The sequence below is a fragment of the Hippocampus guttulatus genome, chromosome 5 (genome assembly GCF_054856545.1).
Source record: "Hippocampus guttulatus isolate MCC_2025c chromosome 5, RoL_Hgut_1.0, whole genome shotgun sequence".
Classification (NCBI taxonomy): Eukaryota; Metazoa; Chordata; class Actinopteri; order Syngnathiformes; family Syngnathidae; genus Hippocampus; species Hippocampus guttulatus.
The window spans coordinates 7,413,194-7,436,854 of record NC_141265.1 but is presented as its reverse complement, the minus strand read 5'-3'; the positions used below and the strand labels follow the sequence as shown (position 1 = coordinate 7,436,854).

At 44.0% G+C, this 23,661-nt stretch overlaps 5 protein-coding genes across 13 annotated transcripts; 1 reads left to right on the top strand and 4 right to left on the bottom strand.

The window, feature by feature from the left end:
• Nucleotides 1-225: 225 nt before the first annotated feature.
• On the bottom strand, nt 226-2,327 carry spaw (southpaw). Its single transcript, XM_086111554.1, has 3 exons — nt 2,071-2,327; nt 642-1,417; nt 226-557 (listed from the first exon to the last, which is right to left on the bottom strand). The coding sequence occupies exons 1-3, from the start codon at nt 2,324-2,326 to the stop codon at nt 405-407; spliced, it is 1,185 nt and encodes a 394-aa protein (XP_085967680.1). The 5' UTR covers nt 2,327; the 3' UTR covers nt 226-404.
• A 47-nt stretch (nt 2,328-2,374) lies between these two features.
• dguok (deoxyguanosine kinase) lies at nt 2,375-6,144 on the bottom strand. 2 transcript variants are annotated; one of them, XM_086111557.1, is made up of 8 exons: nt 5,600-6,144; nt 5,413-5,522; nt 4,385-4,566; nt 4,035-4,182; nt 3,837-3,952; nt 3,475-3,574; nt 3,280-3,348; nt 2,375-2,519 (listed from the first exon to the last, which is right to left on the bottom strand). In XM_086111557.1, exons 1-7 carry the CDS (start codon nt 5,817-5,819, stop codon nt 3,322-3,324), a joined length of 903 nt encoding a protein of 300 aa, XP_085967683.1. In that variant the 5' UTR covers nt 5,820-6,144; the 3' UTR covers nt 2,375-2,519; nt 3,280-3,321. The 2 variants fall into 2 exon arrangements, with proteins under 2 accessions (XP_085967683.1, XP_085967682.1); XM_086111556.1 differs by lacking the exon at nt 2,375-2,519 and having other exon boundaries at nt 2,712-3,348; nt 5,600-6,137.
• Nucleotides 6,145-6,894: 750 nt separating this feature from the next.
• Nucleotides 6,895-10,539, bottom strand: tcn2 (transcobalamin II). Its single transcript, XM_086111555.1, has 10 exons — nt 10,462-10,539; nt 10,106-10,173; nt 9,073-9,262; nt 8,801-8,970; nt 8,520-8,672; nt 8,143-8,345; nt 7,613-7,787; nt 7,348-7,528; nt 7,158-7,276; nt 6,895-7,062 (listed from the first exon to the last, which is right to left on the bottom strand). The coding sequence occupies exons 2-10, from the start codon at nt 10,161-10,163 to the stop codon at nt 7,001-7,003; spliced, it is 1,311 nt and encodes a 436-aa protein (XP_085967681.1). The 5' UTR covers nt 10,164-10,173; nt 10,462-10,539; the 3' UTR covers nt 6,895-7,000.
• Nucleotides 10,540-10,701: 162 nt separating this feature from the next.
• On the top strand, nt 10,702-14,424 carry ccdc117 (coiled-coil domain containing 117). Of its 4 annotated transcripts, none has more exons than XM_086111562.1 (6): nt 10,702-10,817; nt 11,342-11,458; nt 11,556-11,606; nt 11,685-11,945; nt 13,227-13,367; nt 13,472-14,422. In XM_086111562.1, exons 2-6 carry the CDS (start codon nt 11,364-11,366, stop codon nt 13,695-13,697), a joined length of 774 nt encoding a protein of 257 aa, XP_085967688.1. In that variant the 5' UTR covers nt 10,702-10,817; nt 11,342-11,363; the 3' UTR covers nt 13,698-14,422. The 4 variants fall into 4 exon arrangements, with proteins under 4 accessions (XP_085967688.1, XP_085967687.1, XP_085967685.1 ...); XM_086111561.1 differs by having other exon boundaries at nt 10,743-10,887; nt 13,472-14,421; XM_086111559.1 differs by having other exon boundaries at nt 10,804-11,458; nt 11,559-11,606; nt 13,472-14,424.
• Nucleotides 14,250-23,647, bottom strand: LOC147204856 (uncharacterized). Of its 5 annotated transcripts, none has more exons than XM_086111547.1 (27): nt 23,014-23,647; nt 22,818-22,924; nt 22,708-22,741; nt 22,502-22,627; nt 21,662-22,120; nt 21,468-21,545; nt 21,175-21,270; nt 20,424-20,487; nt 20,181-20,328; nt 20,014-20,106; nt 19,825-19,937; nt 19,644-19,755; nt 19,470-19,574; nt 19,253-19,366; nt 18,909-19,139; nt 18,783-18,845; nt 18,565-18,666; nt 18,307-18,489; nt 18,100-18,231; nt 17,806-18,038; nt 16,296-16,422; nt 16,136-16,219; nt 15,839-16,035; nt 15,460-15,486; nt 15,191-15,254; nt 14,971-15,096; nt 14,250-14,870 (listed from the first exon to the last, which is right to left on the bottom strand). In XM_086111547.1, the coding sequence occupies exons 1-27, from the start codon at nt 23,060-23,062 to the stop codon at nt 14,841-14,843; spliced, it is 3,297 nt and encodes a 1,098-aa protein (XP_085967673.1). In that variant the 5' UTR covers nt 23,063-23,647; the 3' UTR covers nt 14,250-14,840. The 5 variants fall into 5 exon arrangements, with proteins under 5 accessions (XP_085967673.1, XP_085967676.1, XP_085967674.1 ...); XM_086111550.1 differs by having other exon boundaries at nt 14,971-15,036; XM_086111548.1 differs by having other exon boundaries at nt 18,100-18,222.
• Nucleotides 23,648-23,661: the final 14 nt, after the last annotated feature.

The following is a 23,661-nucleotide window of genomic DNA, read 5'->3' as shown; positions in this document are numbered from 1 at the left end:
GCGAAAAACGCCTTACTATACATCGTCGTTTTTTTCGGCTAAGGTGAGAAAGAAGGTCCGACTATACATGGTCGGGTTTTTTTCGGCCAAAAATGCCTTACTATGCAGGGTGAGAGGGTGGCGTCACAAACACCGCGCCACCCTCTTCACGATAAGTGGTGTTGAAAATGGATGGAGGGGATGGATAATCAAATGTGTCAGAAAATAAAAAGCACAACACTGATGTCAAAATAAATGTTTAATAAATTTGGGATATTTTATGTACAAAATATACAGTATAGATTATAAATAGTAAAGACAGAATCAAGTATTGAGTAGCACCCTGTATGGCTAATGATCCCCATGTCACACCACCCTTTTTGCCAGGGACAATGTTGGTTGAGCAGGCGATTTCGTCTGGGCACTCAGTGACAGCCGCACTCTTCAACGATCATGTCCTCGTGATGGCGCAGGGTCAGATCGTCGTTCTCGTAGTATAACATGGACAGAGGGCCCAGGCGCGTCGGTACACAGGACGGGCAGCTCACCCTCTCCGGGTGGTGGTATTTCAAAAGGCTCTGCAACAACAACAACATGAGAGAAAACATGAGTCAGCAGCTCTGTTTGTGATCACGTTGAACCAACCTGTCAAATCTTCTTACTTGCATGTACGCGTGGTTGGTGGGGTTGAAGGATTCGTCCAGGGGTGTCGGACACTCCCCCTCGCAGCGATAAGCATTGAAGCGTTTTGGATGCACGATCCACTCGTCCCAGCCAATGTGGTCGAAGTCCACCCACATGTCAACTTTGCGACAAAGAGGCCGCTGCGTGCCTTCCGGTATCACGGTGGGGCCGCCGCCAGCCGCCAACATCACCCTCTCCATCCTGTTCCTTTTGTGGCGCCGGCTTTGGCTTTCGCCGCTGCTTCGCTCCATGGTGACGTACTTGGAGTTTTCCACGGTGTGCAGCAGGCTGTAGGCCGAGTGACCTTCCTGAGGGAGGTCATGTTTGAAGAAGAGCACCATCATTGCCCGAATACTTTGCCTTCCTGGGTTCTTGAAAAGAACCTTGGGTGGTATCTGCTCAAAATCCCCAGAACCACTCCCAAGGTCAGGTTCAGGTTCTGCCGAGGCCTCCCAGCTCGATACTCTGTCTCCTTGGTAAAGCCAGTACCTCAAAAGTGCTGTGATGTTAAAAACCTTCCATGAAGACTTGCTGGCGGATGCGCTGACACTCCCCAGGAGAAGGCGTTCGTCGTGGCACAACGGGCCATCCGCATGCTCACATTTCCGGGAGTGATACAAATCCACCACGGCCCGCTTGTGTGCGGATCGGGCAGGCAATCGGATGCGGAGCTCTGCTAAATGGACTCTGTCACTGGTCGAAAGAGACGACATGTCAAAGGTAACGATCCATCTGTCGCCCGCTTGATGGTAACCTGGAAAAAAAAAATCTAAATTTGAATATCCAGCTTAAGGTCTGCTCTTCATCTTCACAAATTTAAAAAAAAACAAATGTCAAAATGAAATAAAGACGATCATGAAAATTTCAAAACTATTATGACCCCGGTCATTCGTAGTACTCGCATTCCAATGGGAACGAGTGTACAGTTTTGCCTCAATAACCTGTTAATTTGTCAAAATCTCCCACAGTAGTGGCAAACCCTTTACGATGAAGACACTGTTGTTCTCCAAGTGTGTTGAATTGGCTTAGTGGTGAAGTTAAAGTGTGTCCTAGTACATGGACGTTCATCTGGCTAACAAGGCTATTGAATAAATGCTCAAAGGGCTTTCCATAATAGATGCAGGCTTGGTGACTGGACAAACCAGATCCTCGGACAAATGTCAAAACACCGCGGCGGGACAGGACAGGATGTGTATTGAACCCCCCTGTGCAAGGCCGTCTGAGGGCTAATATACACACCCTCACACGTAAAATGGACAAAGCCTTTAAAGTGGAATAAACATTTTGACACTTGCTGGGCTGTAAAAAGGAGGCGGGGGTGATTGGGGGTGTCAGATCATAGATAACAGCAGTCAGAGATCTATTGCAAAAACGAGGAGCAAATACAAAACCATTCAGTTGACTCACCATTTGCCATAACGCTGACGACGGAGTCCGACTCTCGAGCTGGCCGACTGCCACCGGTGACGACGGCCGCCATTGACGGGACGTCGGCCGCCCTGAACGAGCGATAGAGCTGCATCATGTACAGAGGGAACCTGCCGCGAGGGTGCAGGGAAACGTTCCTTGTGGCTACGCTGCTCCCTGGGCCTGCGCGATACTCGGACCTTTGAGTAGACAAGACCAGGCCAAAAGAGCAGAAAAGAAGCACGTAGGCAGCCATTTTCGAGTGACAGTGCGAGCGAGAGCTGACGGTTTCCTTTCTTCCCTTCCTCAGCTAGTCTCAGGTTGAAGTGATGTGCAGCCGGAAGAGAAGACAGGCCCCTTTATAGCAGACAGCCGCCCTTTGATGACCCCTGGCCATTCCAGGCATCCCAGTGGGCCCTCTGATCACCAGAGCACATCAGAGACCAACACTAACAGAACAAAAAACAAAACAAAACTATTTAGCCAAGGTCATTGTCCTGTCACACCGCCCTCAGCTTTTATAGTCACCCAAAAGCCTTAATCCGCTGGACAAGCAGCAATCGGTTAACAATTAACACCTACGATGCCATACAGCCATTAACACCTCAATGTTAAGTAGAAGTAGGAGAAGACCACCAAAGTGAAAAAGAGAAAACTTTATTAAGACAAAAACATCCAGGAATGTATTTAAAAAACACACAGATGAAAACGCAATGCAGCAAATACCCCAAACAACAGTGACGAGTTCAAAAAAGTGATGAAAATGATCCCTATCGATGTGTATTATTACAGTGTCAGGCAGACGAATAATGAGAGCCAAAATGTTCCTTTACAAAAATAATAATGCTCACTTTTGACACTTTTAGACATGTTTGAAACACATCGTGGTCATGTATTTGCAGTTTATAGTGGTGCAGAGAGATTTCAGAGATTTATTTCTAATATTTTCTGGCTTCTCGTGTATTGAAATAGGGTGGGTCCATTAATAAGTGAGCTTTATTATCTGTCTAAAGGCATACTTTTGATGCAGCTCTCATTAGTTAGCATATGTATACCTGATGAAATGTAACAGAACAAATTGCTGCAAGAAACATTCTAAACTCTAAAAACAGGTGTGCTTCAAAGGGTAACTGCAGTTTCGCTTCTTTATCCACCGTTTCATGACTGAGTCATTGAGCTTGGATCTCTGCCAGGATTCATGTCACATGCCTGTTCTGACTGCTGTACTGGCACGTGCGAATGACACTCTCTTCATAAAGCAGTGAAGAAATCCTTCACCTGAGGAAAGATTTAAAGGATCAAAATCGCTGCAAACAATGGACAATCGGGATTTCCAACGTCAAATAGGGCCCTCTTGTGGCGAACCTTTGCACAGCAGCAGCCATTTGAAAGCCATCATCTCACCTGTCTGATGAAGTTCTCCTGTGCTGTTGGGTCACTCTGAAACTCCACACTGGCATCCAGCTCCAGCACGGGGATCTTTTTCAATGACTCAAAATGGATCCTGGGAGAAGATAGTGGAGCCAGTGTTCGACTTTTGCCCAAAAAATAAATAATTTATAAAAACACTATTTTTTACAATCCCAACATTCGACAAGGTCCAGTACAGAAATTCTGCCGTCACAAAGATATTGTTTACTTTTGGCTGGCACTATCAGAGAAGGCTCGATGTAACTGTAGGTGGTTCTAATGTTTTAAGGTAGAAACGCAAGTGAGAAAACGCCATTCGAAAGTATGAAGGAGTCGCTTAGTACCAGTTCACTCACTCGGTTGTTTTCTCCACAAGCCACCTCTCATGCTGCTCGTGTAACTTTTGCAGATAGTCCAGCTGCAAAGTCTTCTCCTCTGGCCTGCCTCGCAGCTGCAGGCGCTCCATGCATTTCTGACAAATACATGTGTGTCAGGAATGAAACGCTGTCAAGAGCGCAAACCCGATACCTTCAATGGCAAGATTTTGTGCAGACCTCAGGAGGCGCTTTGAGATAGATGATGCCTTCTAGCGCCACCTGGTGTCCAAACTGATCGACGAGCAGCGAGTGCCAGTCCTGGTAGACTGCCCACTCTGTCGAGTTGATAAATCCCAGTTCATACATGCTCAGGGCAAAAATGTATCTGGGAAGGAAAAGCACAAATCATTAAAAAAAAGGCAATATGGCCGCACCCTGAGATGAATAAAAACAGGTTGATTTTGCATCTTAACTCATATTTAACATATGCTATTAGGTTAGCATTATTAGATCATTTGCAAAGCTTACACTGTGACCAGGCGAGATAGCGCCACAAGTCCTCGGGTGTAATCAAGCATCTAACTGACCTGTCGCTGTAGACGGAACGCTCATAAATCCGCATTGGCGTTCCTTCTGAGTGGAACGAGCGCGCAGGCGCGGGCTGCAGCTGCGTTTGGAAGCGGCTCATGCACGAGTACGTCTGGAAGGTGTACGACCAGCGTTGAGGATTCTGGTACATCATCTCCAGCAGGTTGCTCACAGTCTTTTCCTGTGCAGTGGAAACAGCAGAGATCACAGAAATAATCACACATTTTGACTTTGTTTCACAATATTACTTATTTTTTGACCCATTTCAAACTTCTCAAAAAAAGATTCCAATATATGCACATTTGTGAGAAAAGAGAAAGAAAGACATTTCACACAAACAAAGCAAAACATTCAACAAACGCAACAAAAATTCAGCAGTCAACTCAATCTTAGGTCACAATTTACTCGCGTATGCATATCTTCATAAAGGAGGATAAAGTCTAAACTTTTGTAATACCTATCCCTTGAATTTCCATCATCAATAAATCTCAAGTTCTTCATCATTTTCAAAGACTGTTACCATAATCCATCCAACTATCCATTTTCTGATCCGCTTATCCTCACAAGGGTCGCGGGGGTGTCTTCAGGCAGTAGGCCTAGTAATCAAAAGACCTTGTACTGTGGGTTTGTACAAAATGTCAATAATAATGACAATAATAATAATAATGTTTTGTGGTCTTATAAGGTTTATTGTTTTGAAATAAAATTTCAATGTTGTCATTTCGATTACTAACTTTTTTATTGAGCCGTTTTTACTTTCTTAAAATCTGAAGTGATTGTATCCACATATGCTACATTGCAACATGAAAATGTTCAGATCGTGTAAAAGACAATTTACATACTGTATTTACTTCTTCTTTTACATTTATTTACCGATTGAAATCATTACATCAAAAGAGTTTCACATTGTACATTTGAATTCCACAGCAATTCGGTTCAGCGTTAGTGCGCCAACATTCACCAGCAACTTCTGCCCGAATTACACTTTGAATTTTTTTTAATGAGGAGGAAGCTACACACTCCGCACCTTTGAGGCCCCGCTGACAATATTCTGCCATTTGCTGACAGGTTCCGAAACCACCTCCCAGTCTGGACAAGCTGCTCCCAGGAGTCTTGAAAAGGTTGACTTTCCAACAGCTAAGAATTCCAAACACAAAGGAACTGTTGCAACTCTTGAGGTGGCAAATGCACAATATCTCGAAGACGGATCTTACCAATGTTCCCCTCAATAGAAACCCTCTTCAGTCCATCCTGATTTGAAGCTGCTGCACCTGAGAACGTTCTTTTAGCCATGGTACCTCGGTTCTGGTAAGGTTGAGTAACTTTTTGGGAAAAATTGTTGCGGGTCTCGCACTGACTCAGGAGCTGCAGGACACCTGCCTTCGGTTTTGATTTGTAAAACCGACTGAGAATGCATCGGTGCAGGAAAACCATTACGCTAAGTAGCAATGACACTACTCGTGTCAACTATTGCTGTGTCGTTCTCGTAGGGGTGAGACATTTAGTATTCATGCTACAAACTACAAAAAAAGTTTATCTTCATCTACTTGACTCAACCAAACGAAATGTAATATTTTTTAATGTAGTAGCACAAGTACCACTGCGTTTTATAATGAGTGGTTATATGACTACATCTTTCGAAATGAGGTAGCGAATGAATGACAAAGACTGCCCCGGAAGAGATTGAGATTGCGTACTTCCGGTATAAAGTTTCAAAATACAAATGAACAATTAATCGAACACGATATCGAGAATCGCAGAAGCCTGCTTGAAGCAAACAGTTAAAACAATCCCGCATTCTTACATAATTACTAGCCTTCCAGTTTGTTCGCGGCCACGTTTGTCCACGTCGTCTGTACAATTCCCCCCCCCCCCCCATATACGTAATTTGGAAATGAAAACATGAAATTCTCACCTTTCATTACATTTGAACAAATTGAATTAAAAAAATAGCAGCAAGCTTTATAAAATGGCCACCACCCGGAGTTAGACAACAACCACATTTATATAGGGTGTTTCGAGGGCCATTCAAAAATAAAATCCCCAGGTCTTAAAATATCCATAAGCGCTCTCAATACTTCCATCCATTTTCCGAACCGCTTAATCCTCACCAGGGAGCCTATCCCAGCCGTCTTCGGGCAGTAGGGGGGGGACACCCAGAACCAATCGCAGGGCACACAGAGACAAACAACCATGCGCGCTCACATTCACACCGAGGGACAATTTAGTGTGTTCAGTCAGTGGGAGGAAACCGGAGCACCCGGAGAAAACCCACGCAGGCCCAGGGAGAACATGCAAACTCCACACATGGAGGCCAGGGCTGGAATTGAACCCGGTACCTCTGCACTGTGAAGTCGACGTGCTCACCACTGGACTCCCGGGCCGCGCTCTCAATACTTGTTAAATGCAAATGTATACATGAACTATTGCAGAATGGTGTTCTTTTAAAATGCACTCATCTGTGACACAACTGTCAGTCAAACACATTTGCAATTCAATAATACTGAGGAGCCATTAGAAACATTTAATCACTTATGCAATTTACATATGATTGTACTGAAAGAAAATCAAAGTTGTTTTGGTTCCAAACTGATCACTCATGATCAATGGCACCATTAATAGCTTGTGTTTTTGAGGGTGATCTTTTGGCCCACTTTCAATTTGAAATCGCTGATACCTGAAACACAGAAACAGTGCATATTATATAAAGAAAAGATGGAATTTAGTTTTGTATTGTGTATGACTGTACAGTAGATGCACGTTTGTTTTCACCTTCAGTGAGAGCGGTGTCATCAGAGGCGAGGTGCCAGTATCTGCGGTCGCCCTGTCTGGCCCGCTCTCCATTCACCACACTTAAGAACGGTCCCCACAGGCTTGACTCAGTCTCAAACCTGCTCCACATAGCATTTAACATTATTTCAAGAATACACTGGAATAAGTCACACAGAATTAAAAGACTCACGTGAAGCCAAGATTTTTTCCATTGAGGAGGTTAAGGGCCTCCAACAGAGAGCTTCCCTTGGGCACATCTAGTGAATACAGACTGGATGTCCCAGATGATGTCACCACTTCCACAATCACTGCCACATTGGTTTTACTGGGCAACACGGTAACAGGGTCGGTGGGCTCAAGGGCCAACGTGTCTGTATGTAGACAAAAGGTGAGCATGTAAACACTAACTTAAAAATCACTAGACCACAGATGTAAAAGAATAGCACGGGTCATACTGTCTTCATTGATGCAGTCCTTGCTTTGAACACTCAAGTAGGATTTCTGCTGCAGAGCTGGCAGTGCCTGAGATATGGCCATGGGGTTGTGGTATTTGTTGCCTCTGGCATCTCTCCTCATGGCTTCCATTGAAGCGGCATACTCTGACACCGGGCTGCCCATTGCTATTAGAGCCTGAACACAACATTTAAGATGATTTGGGCTTTGCATGATGCGTAAACAGGAAACAGATCTTCTGTCTCAATCTGGTTAAATGGCAACTGTTTTCTATGGAATTTGTTCTCATTAGCATCATTGGTCAGCTTGAGCCTATTCCATCTGACTTTGGGCACCGTCTAACCAGACAGAGTACATATCGACAAACTGATGGCTTTCACACCTCTGGACAATTTATATACTGCAATTAATCTAATATGAATAATTTGGAATGTGGAGAAAATCCACAAAAGTATAAGAACATGCTCACTCTACAAGAAAACCTCATAAATGTAACATGGTCCACAAAATAAAAAATAAAATGGGTACGTACTTGTACGGCGAGGCCAGTGCTGAACTCATTGCCAATATGACCATCAGCCCTTTGTGACACCAACAGCTTCTGTTTAATGTTGGTCAGGGCCGTGTCAAGCTCGGCAGCATTGTGTATAGTGCAACTGGATTTCTTTGCACTACAAAAAGAATTCTCTGAATTTTTCACACACTGAAGGGCCATTGCAGCCATGGCATATGTATCTATAAAACAGAAACGAGGGATGTATGATGGAATTATCAAAACTTAGGCTAATGGCACTTTTATTATATGGAATTATCTGTATTTAACTGAAATATTTGTGAGTCCAAATTTTTAATTCTCAATTACACCCAGTATGAAGTATGACAGCAGACATTCAAAACAGGTTCACCCACCAATGCTCACACTATCTCCATACGTGAAGTGCTCATGTTCAACTGCCTTGATGAGTTTGTTGACAGCGTGGTTGTTGACCCTGACGCCGCTCACACAGAGAGCAAGCACACCCAATGAATACTGGTAATAGTTGGTCAAAGGGCGTTGGCTGACTACACAGAAGATGACAAAAAAAAAAAAGAAGATGTTTTTAACTACTGCGGTTAAACAAAGACCTGCACTCTGACAATGACGAGCTGGTTGAACAGCATTTTAAACCCAAAAAAGAAAGTGAACATACATGTAATGTATTCTTTCTCTTGTTCCATCTGCTTCTTGAGGTGCGTCAGCAGAGTCTCACTCTTGTCGCCTACCGTGAAGGTGATTGTGTTGAGGGCAAAGCAAGATGACCTCAAGGCCAGAGTGTACAATGCCAAGCGGCCAACCACAGGTTGATTGCCAGTGAGGAAGCTTAGGAACACAGAGGTTATGACATGGCAAGATTAGGAAGACATTTTGATCGCGTGGTCACATTGGACATCAATTCAAAAAGTGGCAATTCTGGCAAATTACCTTTGAATGTCATTGTGCAAATGACTTGTCAGTCTATTTAAATGCTCCCCCTCTTTTAAAAGGTTGTGGAGTTCTGATAGCCGTAATGCCAAGTGGACACTGGGATTAGGAAGTCCTTCCCGTTCCTCCAGTGAGCGTAGGAGATCTTTATTGAGTGAAAGCAGCAGCTCCTGGTTGGATTCTGAAGTATCTGGGTTAAACATACAGAAAATGCTGCAACGTTCATAAAAGCAGTACATAACCTGCAGCTTGACATCAACATGAAGGCTCAAAGTGTGGCACAGTCACAATTGCAACCTCAGCAATAACACTAGGGCGAAACTAAGGCATGAGAATTTGACTTTTTTGCAATATAATATACATATAGAGGCTATTAAATCTTAATATATAACAGCTTAATTAGGTAACTAAAATATAAGACACCGGGGCAGTTCTACAGAAGTACAAACAACAACCACAATAATAAACAGCCCTATTAAAAAAAAAATCTAAATTTAACATGATTATCTTTCGAAAAGGGAAATATTTGATCCAGCTGTTGGGTGGAACTCAGATTGTTCAAGAGCTCAAGCTGCAGTTAGTTCCACGACAAGTACAATCAAATGTTTGGACACACTCTATAGTATTAATGAATGAAAAACTTTCTAAACTTTGGGACTAGTTGTGGTTTTATTATTATTAGTAGTAGTTCTATTGGTGGTGTGATGTAGGATTTTCTAAATGCCAAATGCGCCTTTGCTCAAAGATTGGGAAACACTCATATGGCAATTGCAACATGGGGGAACATCCAGAACAGTGAGTCACATTTGTTTTTAACCTAGATTCTTCCGCAAGTTCAGACGCCAAAAGTAAAATACTGTCAAGTTTTGATGGGGGGGGTTAGATCTTATTCTGAGCAATGTTTTATGTTCCAAAGAACATCAAATGAATCAGAATTGAAATAGTTAATGTACTTAAAAAGATGATTGTCTTAAAAAAACATTTCAAAGCGTCACTTTGAACGATGGTGTATACAGTATAACACTTCACTTACCACAAGGTAAACTGGAGGCCAACGCCAGCAGCCCGAAAACAAAAACTAAATGATACATCCTGGATTACCTTCAAAAAGACAAAAATAAAGAAAATCGAAAAAAAGCACCATAAATCTCCTTCAATGTTCGAACAAATAATGCAAGTTTTCGAATAAACAACACAATGGCCTCAAGTGTTCATATACCGGAGGGGAAAACGGTAGGCGTTCAATTATTAATCGCACCTCATTAAAGCTCCACTAACAGTTTACATACAAACAACTAATGGATGATGTCATGCAAATGTGGCCTATATCCAAAAGGTTATTTTTGTCAAACGTGTATAAGCGTTTGACAATATCGAGTCATGCGTTACCTCCGAAAAGCGTCAGTCCAGAGTAGAGCGACAAGTTAGGGAGCTGGGCTGATGAAGAGCTCCGCGGTGTCACGTGACCTGCACTTTGAGATAAGAGAGGGACAATCATCCGGAACTTGGGCCAAACGGTCTTGTTTAAACGTTCTGCAGAGTTTTGATATGTCTCACGCACGGTATCGGTGTTTAAGTCAGAGCGGTAACGGAGGATCAACTCTGCGCGTTTTGACGAACGACATGTTTTGCTCTCACTGCTGTCTATTCGTCAACAACGACAACTCCCATCGTTCCTTGCGCCGTTTCCAGAATCTCGTCGACTCTTCCGGCGCGTCTGGCTCCCGTGCTATGTCCACCTAGCAGTAAGTTTACTACTCGCTGCGGAGGCCACCATACACTGGACGTTGCTTGCAAGTGGGGTCACTTTAATAGGTTCGTAAGGTTGTGCACGTTTAGTGTTTCATTTCCTTTTATTACTCTGGTGTTGAACGGAACGGAGACGAGCTAGCAAAAAAGAAAACAACATTGAGAAAAGGGGAAGGGCAGTTGGTTGCACCTGGTCGTCCGCCAAAGGTCTTAATTTAGCTGGATGATGTTATGATTTGTGACATGTTATAACTGTCACAGCTGCAGATCTTGTCCAGATATTCTCAGAGGTATTGTTTAAATGCGCAGCGGGTATGCAGAGAGTTGGCCCAGTCTGGACACATCTCTCTGACTTGTTTACCAACACTCAAGTGGCAATAATTACTTGAAAGTGCTCAGTAATAAGAAGACAGTTCCGCGGATCAAAACTGTAGTTTTCTTTTCACATTTCACCTCCTTTTTTTAAATGCTAATTTCGCCGACTGGACCATATCATGAATCATTTGGCGACCACAAGCAGCCAGGCGGGTTTTCTACCAAGCATGTACACGTTCTCGGGGTCCACAAGCCTGCCTGAATTAGATCTTGGAACTCCAAGTACATCTGGCCATTTACCAAGAGGAATGCTGCCAAACAGGTAAAAACCAATTTAGTTGGGTTTTTTTGCATACAGTATTCTCAACAGTTTGCTGCCAACAAATGATCATGTGTGCAATCTATGTCCTCTGTCACAGCAGTTGGGAGACAAGGTGCCTCAGGAAGCACAGGAGGAGAGTTGATGATGAGTATGTATAAGACAGGTGTGGTTATCATACAGTCTGTTCGATTTTTTTTCCCTCAATACCTTTTTCCTATTTTCTCAGTGGATGTCTTGCTAAAAGGAGGAGATTAACAGCGGAAACAGAGTTGGACATTTCGCACATCCCCAGGAGTCCTGAATGGCCTGCTCCAAATAATTGTCCTCCTTTGTGTACCCAAGAAGCCACCCATGCTCCACCACAGCCTTGCCCAGCCACTCACAACCTGACTCCCCTATCCTCTTCTTCCCCATCGCGACCTGAGACGGAGAGCTCCTGCATGGAGATCGAAGCAGCACAGCGGAGACTTCAGGAGATTGAAAACAGGTATGCACTATGCAACATTGCGGGGAAATGGTGTACAGTACTTGAAATGCATTTACATTTTCAGGCGTGTGTTCTACACTTTAAGGCAACAGGTCCCAGTCTGTTCCGCAACACTGCTACAACTTCTCATTTTGTCAGTTTATAATAGAACAAATAATAATAAAATGCAAAACGGTTATAGGGGTACTGATATAGTATTTCTTGTATTCTAAAGGAAACATTTTGGAATGCTTTTGGTGTGTGTATTAGTAATCGTCTGTGTTTCTTCATGCATATTCTCATTACTTTGGTCAACAAAACCATGATGTGAAATGTTGAGGTCTTAACATCTGAGGATACATGGCTAGAAATGACAAAAGTGAACAATCATGCTCGTTAGCTTCCCCTGTGCTGTGTTGTCTTTCTGGATGCTGCAGTATTACTGAATATTCTGCAGTTTCCCACTTTCCAAACTTGTGGCATGACATAAGTCATTGCTGCCAAAGGTGCATGATTAAAATTAAAATTTTATTTTTTATTAAATTTGCACAAAACAAAAAACATTGAAGGGAAAAAAATCAAAGTTGTAATAAGGTGTAAGATTTTGAGGAAGAAAATCAAATCATTTTATTCCATTTTGTTGTGAATGCATATTGGATGCACTGTATAACTACTGTGGTAGCCCCCCTCCCCCACTCTAAGTTAGTGGTTGCAAGTTTGAGAAGTTAAAGTATCACACGAGAACATCATTAAAGGCCTTTTCACACTGTGCTTACCACAGTAGACCTCCCCAATCACTGATCAATCGATAGAGTGGCAACAGATTATAGTCAAGCTGTACAGTTAAAATAGCAAAGAGAACATGGAACAAAATCATGCGTGTTGGTCCAGTGTCATGAGCTCTGGGAAACGAGACAAATGTGGTGAAGCGACGGACGGAGATCTGCACCAATTCGATGATAAAAATGTGATTTCACATTTAACAATAAAATTGTTCGCTTTCAATAAAATTTAGCAATGCTGCACTTTTTTCACTGGTACCATATCTCCTGTTGATTACAGTTTGAGCAATGCGGGGGCTTTCCGTTGTAACCGTGAAAAATACACCTTGCCAAGCTGCGGCCTAATTGACATCTAAACCAGCAGGAAAATGCACACGGCTACTTCCTGTTTGGTTGCTTAGCAAACGTGACAAATATTTGCAAGTTTGCATAAGTTCTCCTGCCCCCTACCATGAGCTGGGCGCCTTGAAAACCAAGTGCTGCATGTAAAGCGCCTTAAGTCTGATCTATCATTGAGCAGAATAACGTTAGAGGACGATGACGAGGATCTGGATGTGGAGCCCGTGCAACGAAGGCCGGTGTTGGTCATCTCGGACAGTTTGAAGGAAGGCCTGCAACGAGGCTTCAGCGACATTCTGCCACACACAGTCGCCCAATCTGTGTATGTTCTCCTCTGCTTTCAAGTTGCTGAATGAAATCTAAAATGAACACACGCTCGCTGGATATTTCAATGTGCCACTGACTCCTGACCCTTCGTATGTTTAGGAGCCATTCCTGCATGGAGTTGGTGTTGTGGCGGCCACCCGAAGACCCCTTCTGTCGCAGACTAAAAGGCTCCTTACAGAAACAGAGGAAACAACAGACTGTTTTGCGACCGACCCCAACTCCGTGTCCTTCGCCCACCCCGCACGTCGCCCACGCCGAAGCACAGTGTCCTCTTCATAACCTTCCTGTCGCAGTAAGCTGTGGAGAGGAGGACATGGAAATGTAAGAAAGTATAAGATTGCTCGGACGCGTCTGGATTTCTCCTGCTCGAGGGCTAGCTTAGCCACTTGAAAATTGTTGGGAATCATCCACTGCTTTGGTGACATTTGGCAGCTTGAATATAAGCGCAGACAACTGTCATGATGCCTTGTTTGCATTTCACAGCATCATTCACGCAGCCTGTGTCAGGGTAGAGGAAGAAGTTTGATCTCAGCATTTGCCAAAGTCTGGTAAACATTACACAGTTTGGAGGTGTCATTAGTTAATCACCAGTGAGCAGCCCCTGATTTTGTACACTTTTGCCATCATGAATCGGAATGTGATTCCTCAATGTTCAATACAGGCCAACAACGTGCATGACTTTGTGTCAAAGCTGGATTTGTTGTGATTGAAGGATCAGATTTCCCTTTTGTTGAGCAAGTATCCTTTGTGGGCTTTGAATTTAGAAAATCCTGGAAATTTCCCTTTTTATTTTTATTTTTTGTTTTTTTTCCCCCTGCATGTTTGCAGCAGTATTCAAGTGAGACATGTTGACTGTGTATTTGTTTTCTAATAAAAGTGTGCTTCATCCTTTATCAAAAATGTGCTATACAACAGTATGCATGAAAAACCGAGCATCTTTTGGCACTCTGACACCAATTCCGATTCTGGTGTTAACTCAACTGTATTTATAGAGTACTTTCAAACAGCCATCGCTGCATACAAAGTGCTGTACATGGAGCAACTAACATATATACAACAATAAAGCTAGTTCATATCCTTGATGAAACGTTTCGTACGAAAGCTGTATGTAAGTTACATATTGTGCCTTTGTACCATTTGGCCTTTGCATGTACCATCTTAACATTACGTAACATTTATGAGCATATAAGGGAATCCCACAAAGAAGAGTTTTATGAGATTTTTCATGTTAAATCTGTAAACCTCTTGCACGTTGAAGCATAAAACCTTGACAGAGCGGAAAGTTCAAAAGATGACTAAAACTTTGCTTGTGTCATTGGTCACTGTGACCTGCTATCTTAAGTACAGGGAACAGTGAATGAATGATTCATCGTTGAATGAAAATGAAAAAGAAACACTTTGAAAGACAATAATACTGGGAAGCATGTGACGTTTCTTAACTTGCGGTTGAACCTCATGAATGGGGGACTCAGGCCTTCCTACTCTCTTGATGGTTGTGCTATTTAAAAAAGAAAAATTGAGTAGCAATTATACACTACTGGGAAAATGTTTGATTGATCACACAAACGTGTCACCAGATTGAAAAAGGAAGCACTCACTGTAGGAAGGTTTGGTCCTGTTGGCACCCACGTCTGGTTCTCTACACGGAGCTGCTTGACTCTGCTCTGCAAGTAATGCACAAGTTTTAATGAGGCCAAGTCCGAGGAGGTCTGGGGGGAGGCAGCCTAAAAGAAGGTCAAACAGTCAGAATGGTGAGCATCATGATGCTAATGGAGACAAAGCGAAATCATTCTGGACATCGCGTTCATCCCCAGGTACCTTTGCACTAAGCTTTCTCTGACCCTCCGTCCTCAGCTGTTCCTCTTCATTCATGGACGTCTTTCTGAAAAAGATGCACAATCACCAATTTGGAAAGTGAGCATTTGCCATCAGTGAACAGTGGGGGTGTTAGCTGACGCCTACAGAGGCCGACACACTCCAGATGTGACATCAATGGGCTAATCTGACATATCGATGTGAGTACAGGTGAGGTCATGCTGGTTAGTAGTATTAGCAAACTATTCTTCAACAGGTTTATACAGTTTTACCTGCCCCTTAATAACTTTGATCTGCACCTGTGGGATGGCAAAAATGAATGACACATTTAAAATATATTAAATACACAACCAGCAATAATCAGCGTAAAAACGGGCGCTTTGTCATTTTTGTGCCGGTGCAATGGACTAATTCGCTGCGTTTGTGAATTTGGTAGGCGCGCCATGCACGCCTCACTGGGCATTTCTGCTTAGCCGAAATTTCAGACTGGGGTAAAGGAGGTTTTATGGTCGAATGCGATTTTGTTGGATTTTGATCCAGGCAGACAGATTTGGCGCTCCATGGATGTGAGTCGTCGTGTGCTTAAAACAACAACAACAACAAAAACTGCTGCACTCTGAGAGACACATTCTGCCCTGATATGCATGTCACCTTTCCAGTTCGGCTGTCAACTCTTCCTCAAACTTGCAGGCCAGTCGAGCGGTGGTCTGTTCCTTCCACTGAGTCATGTTCCTTTGGACTTGCCTCAGCTCCATGTCTTTGGCCTCCAGCTGCTTGCGAAGTGAGGCTTCCAGTCCGGCGGCACTCGAATAAGCCCATTTCAAACTACTCAGCTCCTCAACGTGATCCTGGGTCAATGAAATTTGACATTTGAATCATCCAGCAAACCATTCTGGCAACACATAGGCCAGTTTCTTAACACACACACACACAGTAGAAGTGTTTTACCTGAATGAGACGTTTCTTCAGAGAATCCAAGGCTTGCTTTTGTTCCATTCTCATCTGTTCCCTCTGAATCTTCAACACCCGCTCCTGGAAGCAAAATATGAATTTAGCAGTCCAATACCTAGCTGGGCTGCAAATGGATATTCACTCGAGCAAACTACACCTTGTCTTTGAGCAGCTGTTCACTTGCTTGCCTTTGAGAATCAAACTCTTGATGAAGGTACTCAATCAGATGTTTCAAGGGCTCTTGTTGAGCTTTCAGTTGGGCAAGAGCCTCATCGATGGTAGAGCTGGAACACGCAATGTATTTGTCAGGAATGTTTTCATTTTTTTCCCCCCAACTGGAGGGTCGGGAAAAAGTGGGGTTAGGATAGGTATCGTAAAAAATGACAAGGGCGCCTTAGTTTACTACAGCAGTGGCAGATGACATTTTGGGGTAAAGAATTGCATCCAGTGACCCAAGTTGCAAAGTGGCGTAAGAATACATCCTCGCGCAGCACAAGAAAGTACATTCGGTTAGCGCCGTATTACTTATTTGTTTCATATACATGGCCTATACATTTTTTTCCATACTAATATTTACTATAATGAATGACTGTTCAACTAACTGCAGCATCATACACCATCTTAGAAATAAATAGAACACATTTGGGAATCTGCGGTAAACAATTTACGGTAAAATACTGGACATTCATCGTAGGTCGGACTTGGCCTTTTATCTGGATAATTATTTGGACAGACATGCGTCAGAAAGACGATTACCGTATTTTCCGCACTACTGTCTACTTCTTCCTTTCATAACTTTGCTGCTGTGAATTGGGAATTTCTCCATTGCGAGACTCGTAAAAGTTTTCTTATCTTTTCTTATCTTAAAAGCTCACGGCGCGCCTTAAAATCCGGTGCGCCTTGTGTATGGTCATTACGCTAATATGTCGACCCCAAGATGGCTCCTTGCTGGAGACATGCTTACAATGTTATAACTTGCTGTTGGTTCAGTGAACTGTGTCGCTCCAATTTACTGACATCTGATCGTCTGTTGCAGCTACACTCAAGGAAATGCCAAAATTAATTCTGTCGGGGGGGGGGGGGCTATAGAATGTATTTTGTGATTTTCTGTTTTGATGAGTTACTGTATTTTCAATTTTCATAGTTTCCTTGAAGTAATCGTTAATTTACGTTTTTGGGAGGCGGTCATGAACGCCTCTCGAGTCTAACGGAAGAAGATAAGGCACGGAGACGGACAAAGAGGTACCTGTAGCTTTATCTAGTGGATGCATTGTAGATTGCGCCTTATAGTCCAGTGCGTGCAATATATGAAAAAAATTACAAAATAGGCCATTCATTGAAAGTGCGCCTCATAATCCAGTGCGTTTTTCAGTGCAGAAAATACGGTAGTTGGAGTTCAGATATTCAGAATTCATGCACCTCTCTGTCGCGAGTTCTCACATGGAATATACAACGTACGTGTAGTAGCTAAGGGACTTTCCAAAAAAGAAGAGCTCTGTACCAAGCTATGAGTAACATTTTCATGTTTTCAAAAGCAGTTTTTGAACAATACATTTGCTTTATTGTTTTTCGATGAAACTGTTGTGCGTCTTTGCGATAATAGGACAGTGCACGTCTGAGGGTGACAAACATTTAGAACCACCGTGCACCCTTGAGGGAAATTATACCTGCGAGGGAGCTGCACCGCGTTTTGTTGGCCTCCATTTTTCTCGATCAAGAGGCGTAGAAACTCGCACTGGGCCACCAGCTCCTGAGCCCAGACCCCGAGCTGCTGCTCCTGCTTAGCTCGAGCGTCAAGATGGCTGATCCGCTGCTCTTCAAGCATCCTGCCAATCCTCTCCGTTTCTGCCTCTGCCTTCCGCTCAGCCTGCTCAAGCTGCAGCTCGGTCTTGCCACTTTCCTACAAAAAAAAGGTCCTACTCGTTCACTTTTCTGCTATGGTCGCAGAGGATATCTTGTACCTGCAACATGTGTTTCTGCAATTTGTCCAGCTCGTCCCGCCGCTCCTGCTTTAGTGACTTGCAAACGGCCGAGAGCAGAGACTCCTGCTCTCGCTGCTGCACGCAGCGCTCGGCCTCCAGCTCCTGCACGCGCTTATGAAAGTGACAAGAACAGCTGATGGGATGGCGAAGCTGTGTCGCAAGCCCAATCAGCGAAAGTCAACTTACGCTTTGCAGCTCCGCCACTCGACGCTGAAGCGTCAACGCATTGGCTTTCTCTTGATGTAGCTCGCTCCGAGCAATTTCCAGGTTCCTCCTGTTCTGCTCCTCCAGTAAACCACGGTGGAAGTGTACGGCTGCAATTTTGTCCGCCTCCCACTTCCTCCTCTCCTCATCTATGGCTTTGTGCACCTGAATGAGAGAGGAGCAAAGTGTTCACGTAGTGTCACCGCGAAGAGTTTCGTCAAACGGTTCGCAGTACAGCACCGTCTGTAATGTTTGCGCCCGCAGCTCTTCTTCACGTTTCCTCGACTCCTCCTTCTGGTGCTCCAGTGAATTCTTCAGTGCCTTTGCGTCATCTTTCTTGAGCTAACGAGATTTGACCAATCATAGACGTTCATGCCTTCGCTGTGTTTGTTTTCGACGCGCTTCACTGACTCGGCTCCAAACATCTTAATCGAGCTACTTTTAGGCGGATTTCTCACCTTTTGTATTTGCTGCTCATGAATGGAGACTAAATCTTTCCTCTGCTGCTTCAACGCCGCCTCCTGAAATATTTTTTGAGCGCTTATTGGAATGTTCTGGATACTGTGACGATTTTAAACGCTCACCATCACGGTATGGGCGTGTTCTCTGGCTTCTTGAAGAGCACTGTGCTGTTGACTTTTTAGGAACTCCAGCTCTCCCTTCAGTCGCTCTCTTTCTGTTTGCAAGCCTCCGTGCTGCTCCTGTAGTTCTCGCAGTTGTTGCTCCTTCTGGCCCAACAATTTCTCAAGCGTGTCCACCTTGGCCGTGCATGCTCCAAGCCTTCCCTGTAGCTCCTGTGCTTGACACTCTAGATTCTAAGTGAAATCGAAACGGTGCTTCTGTCAAAGTATCACGCATATTTGCTGGCCTGGAAATAGCAACACAATGGCAAGAGAGTTGCGATAATTGCTCACGTCAAAGTAATCACCTCAATCTCCTCCTTTTTCTGCTTCTGCGTCTCTTCTAGAGAAGAGCATCTGTTCCTCAGGGAAGTCTGTGCCTCGGAGGCCCTCAGGAGTTCCTCGCAAGTTTCCTCCAGCATCTGCTCAACATAAAATTATTAACACAAAAGTACAGACTTGGAATATTTGATGTTTCTCCATTTGTTGTGACGCCAACCCGTTTATACTGTGGTCATATTTTACTTGTTGCATGGATTCCTGCTTCTCTCTTGCCCGCCGTCGCTCAGAGAATAGTTCAGCATTGGCACAACCCAACTGTCTCTCCAGCTCCGACGTCGCTCTGTTGGTCTGTTTGTGAACGAATAAGTCAAGTGCGCCAAGAAAGGAGCTGACACACCGCTGAGCAACGGGAACCACCTCCACGCAGGACAGCTGCTTGAGTTGTTCTCTCTTCTTTAGCTCTTCTTGCAAATTTCTGACTTTGCGGAGGTGGGACTCTTTTTGCCTCTGAAGGTTCTGCAGCTGGCAACTGTACAGCACAACAGACAGCGTGTCTCATCACAGGACTCCATTAGGCTGGCAGTGTTTGAATTCATACCTTAATGAGTTTATCTCTGCCTTACAATCCTTTAGCGCAACCTCTAATTGCCTCTTCTCTGTCTCTAGGTGCCCGGTCTCTGCACTGAGTCGCTCAAGATCATGAAAGGCATGCTGGTGGGAAATAGAAGTAGAACACGCTTTCATTTGTCTTCCTGATAAATGGCCGAATGAATATTTTACACGTTACCTTTCTTCTCAATTGCAGCTCAGAAAGGGAGAGCTCCACCTCGGTTAAATGAGACTTTTTCATGCGAAGAGTCTCCTCCACTTTCTCACATCTCTAAATCAGACGTACACAATCATGGTTTGTATACCCGCAGCTGAGCAAATGCACGCCATTTGGCGGAAAAATACTTGTCTGAGCGAGGAGAGGCGCTCGCTCATCTTCTCCCAAGCTGAGTGCATCTTCTCTGACGCCTTCTCAAGCTCGGACCGCCTGCTCCAGTGTCCATTTGATTCCTCATCAGTGTCCTTGTCATCATCCTCCAAAGATTTCATCGGCCTAGCAATGAAAAATAAATGATACGCATCAGAATAATCATCATATAGGGACAAATACGCACAGTGTGCTTTGCTGTGCTCTTCCGAGCTATTTACCTGCACTTTTGCTGTGCTTCACAGCGAGTACTTTTGTTTTGCACAGCTCCTGTGGGTTTTTGAACTTTGCCGACAAAGAGCATTAGTCATCATTCATGCCACGGTTAGGAAGTCAAATCCTAAAGCAAGTATGGGTTGCTCACTGTCATTCCGTGTGTGCACGTGTGTGTGTGTGTGTTTTACAGGAGACATGTGAGAGTGCAATCCTAAATGTAGCAAAACTTGGCAGTTTTAGATTTAATTGAATTTTGCCATTCATTGTTCAGCCGAGCTGATACTGTATACGGTAATCCCTCGTTTATCGCGGTTAATGGGGACCAAAACCACTCGTGATAAACGAAAATCCGCGAAGTAGCGACCAATTAACATACACATAAAAAAATAAAATAAACCAAATTGCCCCACGTGGGCCTTTGCGCTTGAGCAGAGCGCACTAACACGCGCGCACACACACACACACACACACACACACACACACACACACACACACACACACACACACACACAGGCCAGCATCCCACGTGTGCAGCAGACGTGTTTATGATTAGTCAATTAAGGATGATTAGACAATTAAGGATGGAAGAGACCTGCTTTTCTTCTTATAAACTCTCTCTCTCTCTCAATATGTTTGATAAAATCCACGATGCAATGAAGTCGTGATAAACAAACCACGAAATAGTGAGGGATCACTGTACACTTTCGATAGATGACATTAAATTGTCTTCTTTCCACCTTCTGTCATAACGCTTACCAGCCCGTCTGCATAGGTGCTGCCTGACCTGATCTGTACAGACCGAATCAAGGTCACTGTCCACGGACACCGTGTCAAAATTCCGCACAGGTATTCCTGTGACACAAAGGACAGCATTGTAACGGACAGACATGCTAACTACTAAGCCAGTGTGCGGGCACACAATAACAAACATATTTTAACACCTCTCTGACAGCGTCACTCAAAACTAATCATTGTTGTCTTGTAAAGGTACGGCTCTAGGGTTGGATATGTCAATGGCGCATGCAAATACTGTACTGTGTGTTTGGTACCTGCTAAGCACCTGGCCTTCGGAGAAAAAATGTGCTTTGGGTTCTGATGTTCTTTTTCCACCTCTGTGCTGTAGAAGACTGAAAGAAAAAAAGCCCAGTAAAATGATGGCTCTGTCACTCAGTTGAGACGAGTCACAAGACTGACGCCAGGGAGACTGTTGTTAAATTTGTGTGTGTGACTCCTCTTTCCTCACCAACATGTGAAGTCTGAACTCCAGATGTTTCAGAAGGACATCTTTCGAGTTCCTCACTTTGTTCTGGCTCCTGTTTACTACTTTTCACATTTGTAGTTGTTTCACTTCTGACACCCTTTTGAGTGTTTTGGCGACTCAGGCAAGGGTCCCCGCTAGATGTCATCAAAGTCCTTTCAGCCTCCCCCTGTTTGTCGAGCTCTTCAAGGCTCCCCTCTGGCAATGCCAGTTCAACCATCACCTCTCGAAAGCACCTCACAAAGTCTTCAGTGCAAATACTTTCTGAAGGCGGCTGAGGGTCACTTGACATTGTCCCTTGCTTACAGGTGTCTCCAAGAAGTCTCTCTAGTCTCCACATGACCTGTTCCTTGTGACTCTCCATCTGCACTTTGCTGCTTGTCCGTACGTCCAGTTCCCACGTGGCCACCTCATGTGATGCGGGAGCCACGGAGCTTGTGCTGTCTACAGGGGAAAAAAAAATCAGACTCGTACATGAGCAACATTTTTGTTCAAAGTTGAACTGGGGCAACACTGAAATAAATTAATTTATTCATTTAAATTGTCCGCTTAATGGGGTTCATGCAAATAATAAAAAGCCCATCGGTAAAATATGAGAACTAAAATATTGCAGATCTCTACCAAGATTGACATTTTGCCCCGTGGAAGAAAATAGTTTCATGCAGACATGGATGGTGATTTAAGAGAATTCTTCTCATGAGGAAAAATGAAAATTTAAATACTGATCTAGAGTTTAAGTCATCACTGAACCTGCAATAGGAACATCTTTGAAAGAACTACCTCAGGTTGATGTGACAACAACAGTAGGTACAACTTACATCTTACCTGCTGTTTGTTCAACTGCTGGAGTGACTTGCAGATCCAGACAAGACATGGGGGTGTCATTTGTCTGGGACACTGTGCTGCCAAGACCGGTATCTTTGCTCGGAGACAGACTCAATCTAAGTGGGGCTGAACACAAGAGTTGGGAAAAACCTCCATCAACAATCACGTTGAAATAGCATTCAAATATTTCATGAGGAGTGCATTACCTGAATCGATGCGGTCAAGTTGCCGATTCTTGACCTGCGTGCATTTAGTCAATCAGGCTTATTGAGTCACCGAATATGTCATGTCGGATTTAGAGCAGAAAATGACCGACTTGCAAGTTCCCCAGCTGAGCGTCAATGGCATCCAGCAGGAAGTCACAGGGGTCCGCACTGAGAGGAGGTCGAGCTGGTTCAAACCCGCTGCTGCTGTTGTGTTGGTCTTTTGAGGACAGAAACCAAAGCATGTCTACAACACGGCCGCCTACACGCACATATGGATGGCTCTGCTATTTATTTATAATTGCAGACCTGAGTGAAATTCATTCTCGTCCCCTGTGTAATTGCGGAGTGGCTCCATGTTGTACTGGGTATAAAAATGTAACACCAGTAAGGCTGCTGGCTCACAAAAATGTTGCTTGGATGCCGTGGAAACCAAAGCGGTGTGGCTTCAAGAGCTGCTATAGGCTACAAGTCACGCCACAGGCACTCCACACGCAGACTGAATAACTCGAGCTTACTCTTTCCGGAGCTTGATAAAAGTTACACAAACGCAGAGAAAGTATATCGGCTGAATCTTACGTTGGAGAAGAAGCACAATATCTTTTCAGCGGCTGCGGTGGGTCGCGAGTACACGGTGGGTTGCCATGGAAACCGCACGGCAACCTAGTCAAAGTTTAGCTGGCAAACACCAGAAAGGAGCGTCGACAAGCTAATATGCTGGGAGAGCACAAAGTAAACAGCGCATTAACACTGTATATGTGTGTATATGCACATATAAAGCAAATTGTTTATTATGTAATACATTCTTAGTAAAAGTACAAGCATTGTTCAATATCTGAAACCCATTTCATGGAAGGCCTCGAGTCATCTTTTCTCTAATTTAGGATCTCACTTAGCATGTAGCTACTTTATCGAGACCAATGGTGCCCTAATTCCCCCCAGTACACGATTCAATAT

Excerpts from the sequence above, each read along its gene's own strand:
- spaw (XM_086111554.1), bottom strand. The coding sequence starts at position 2,326 with ATGGCTGCCTACGTGCTTCTTTTCTGCTCTTTTGGCCTGGTCTTGTCT. Across the intron at positions 1,418-2,070 it reads CGTCAGCGTTATGGCAAATG|GTTACCATCAAGCGGGCGAC; the intron begins GTGAGTCAACTG and ends TTTTTTTTCCAG. Across the intron at positions 558-641 it reads CCAACCACGCGTACATGCAA|AGCCTTTTGAAATACCACCA; the intron begins GTAAGAAGATTT and ends TTGTTGTTGCAG.
- dguok (XM_086111557.1), bottom strand. The coding sequence starts at position 5,819 with ATGGTTTTCCTGCACCGATGCATTCTCAGTCGGTTTTACAAATCAAAA. Across the intron at positions 3,953-4,034 it reads ATCTCAAAGCGCCTCCTGAG|AAATGCATGGAGCGCCTGCA; the intron begins GTCTGCACAAAA and ends TGTATTTGTCAG. Across the intron at positions 3,575-3,836 it reads CTTGTGGAGAAAACAACCGA|GATCCATTTTGAGTCATTGA; the intron begins GTGAGTGAACTG and ends ATCTTCTCCCAG.
- tcn2 (XM_086111555.1), bottom strand. The coding sequence starts at position 10,163 with ATGTATCATTTAGTTTTTGTTTTCGGGCTGCTGGCGTTGGCCTCCAGT. Across the intron at positions 8,971-9,072 it reads TTGCACAATGACATTCAAAG|CTTCCTCACTGGCAATCAAC; the intron begins GTAATTTGCCAG and ends TGTGTTCCTAAG. Across the intron at positions 8,346-8,519 it reads TGGAGATAGTGTGAGCATTG|ATACATATGCCATGGCTGCA; the intron begins GTGGGTGAACCT and ends TCTGTTTTATAG.
- ccdc117 (XM_086111558.1), top strand. The coding sequence starts at position 11,316 with ATGAATCATTTGGCGACCACAAGCAGCCAGGCGGGTTTTCTACCAAGC. Across the intron at positions 11,459-11,555 it reads AGAGGAATGCTGCCAAACAG|CAGTTGGGAGACAAGGTGCC; the intron begins GTAAAAACCAAT and ends CCTCTGTCACAG. Across the intron at positions 11,607-11,684 it reads AGGAGGAGAGTTGATGATGA|TGGATGTCTTGCTAAAAGGA; the intron begins GTATGTATAAGA and ends CTATTTTCTCAG.
- LOC147204856 (XM_086111547.1), bottom strand. The coding sequence starts at position 23,062 with ATGGAGCCACTCCGCAATTACACAGGGGACGAGAATGAATTTCACTCA. Across the intron at positions 22,742-22,817 it reads CTCAGCTGGGGAACTTGCAA|GTCAAGAATCGGCAACTTGA; the intron begins GTCGGTCATTTT and ends AAATGCACGCAG. Across the intron at positions 19,575-19,643 it reads AGCAGCTGTCCTGCGTGGAG|ACCAACAGAGCGACGTCGGA; the intron begins GTGGTTCCCGTT and ends GTTCACAAACAG.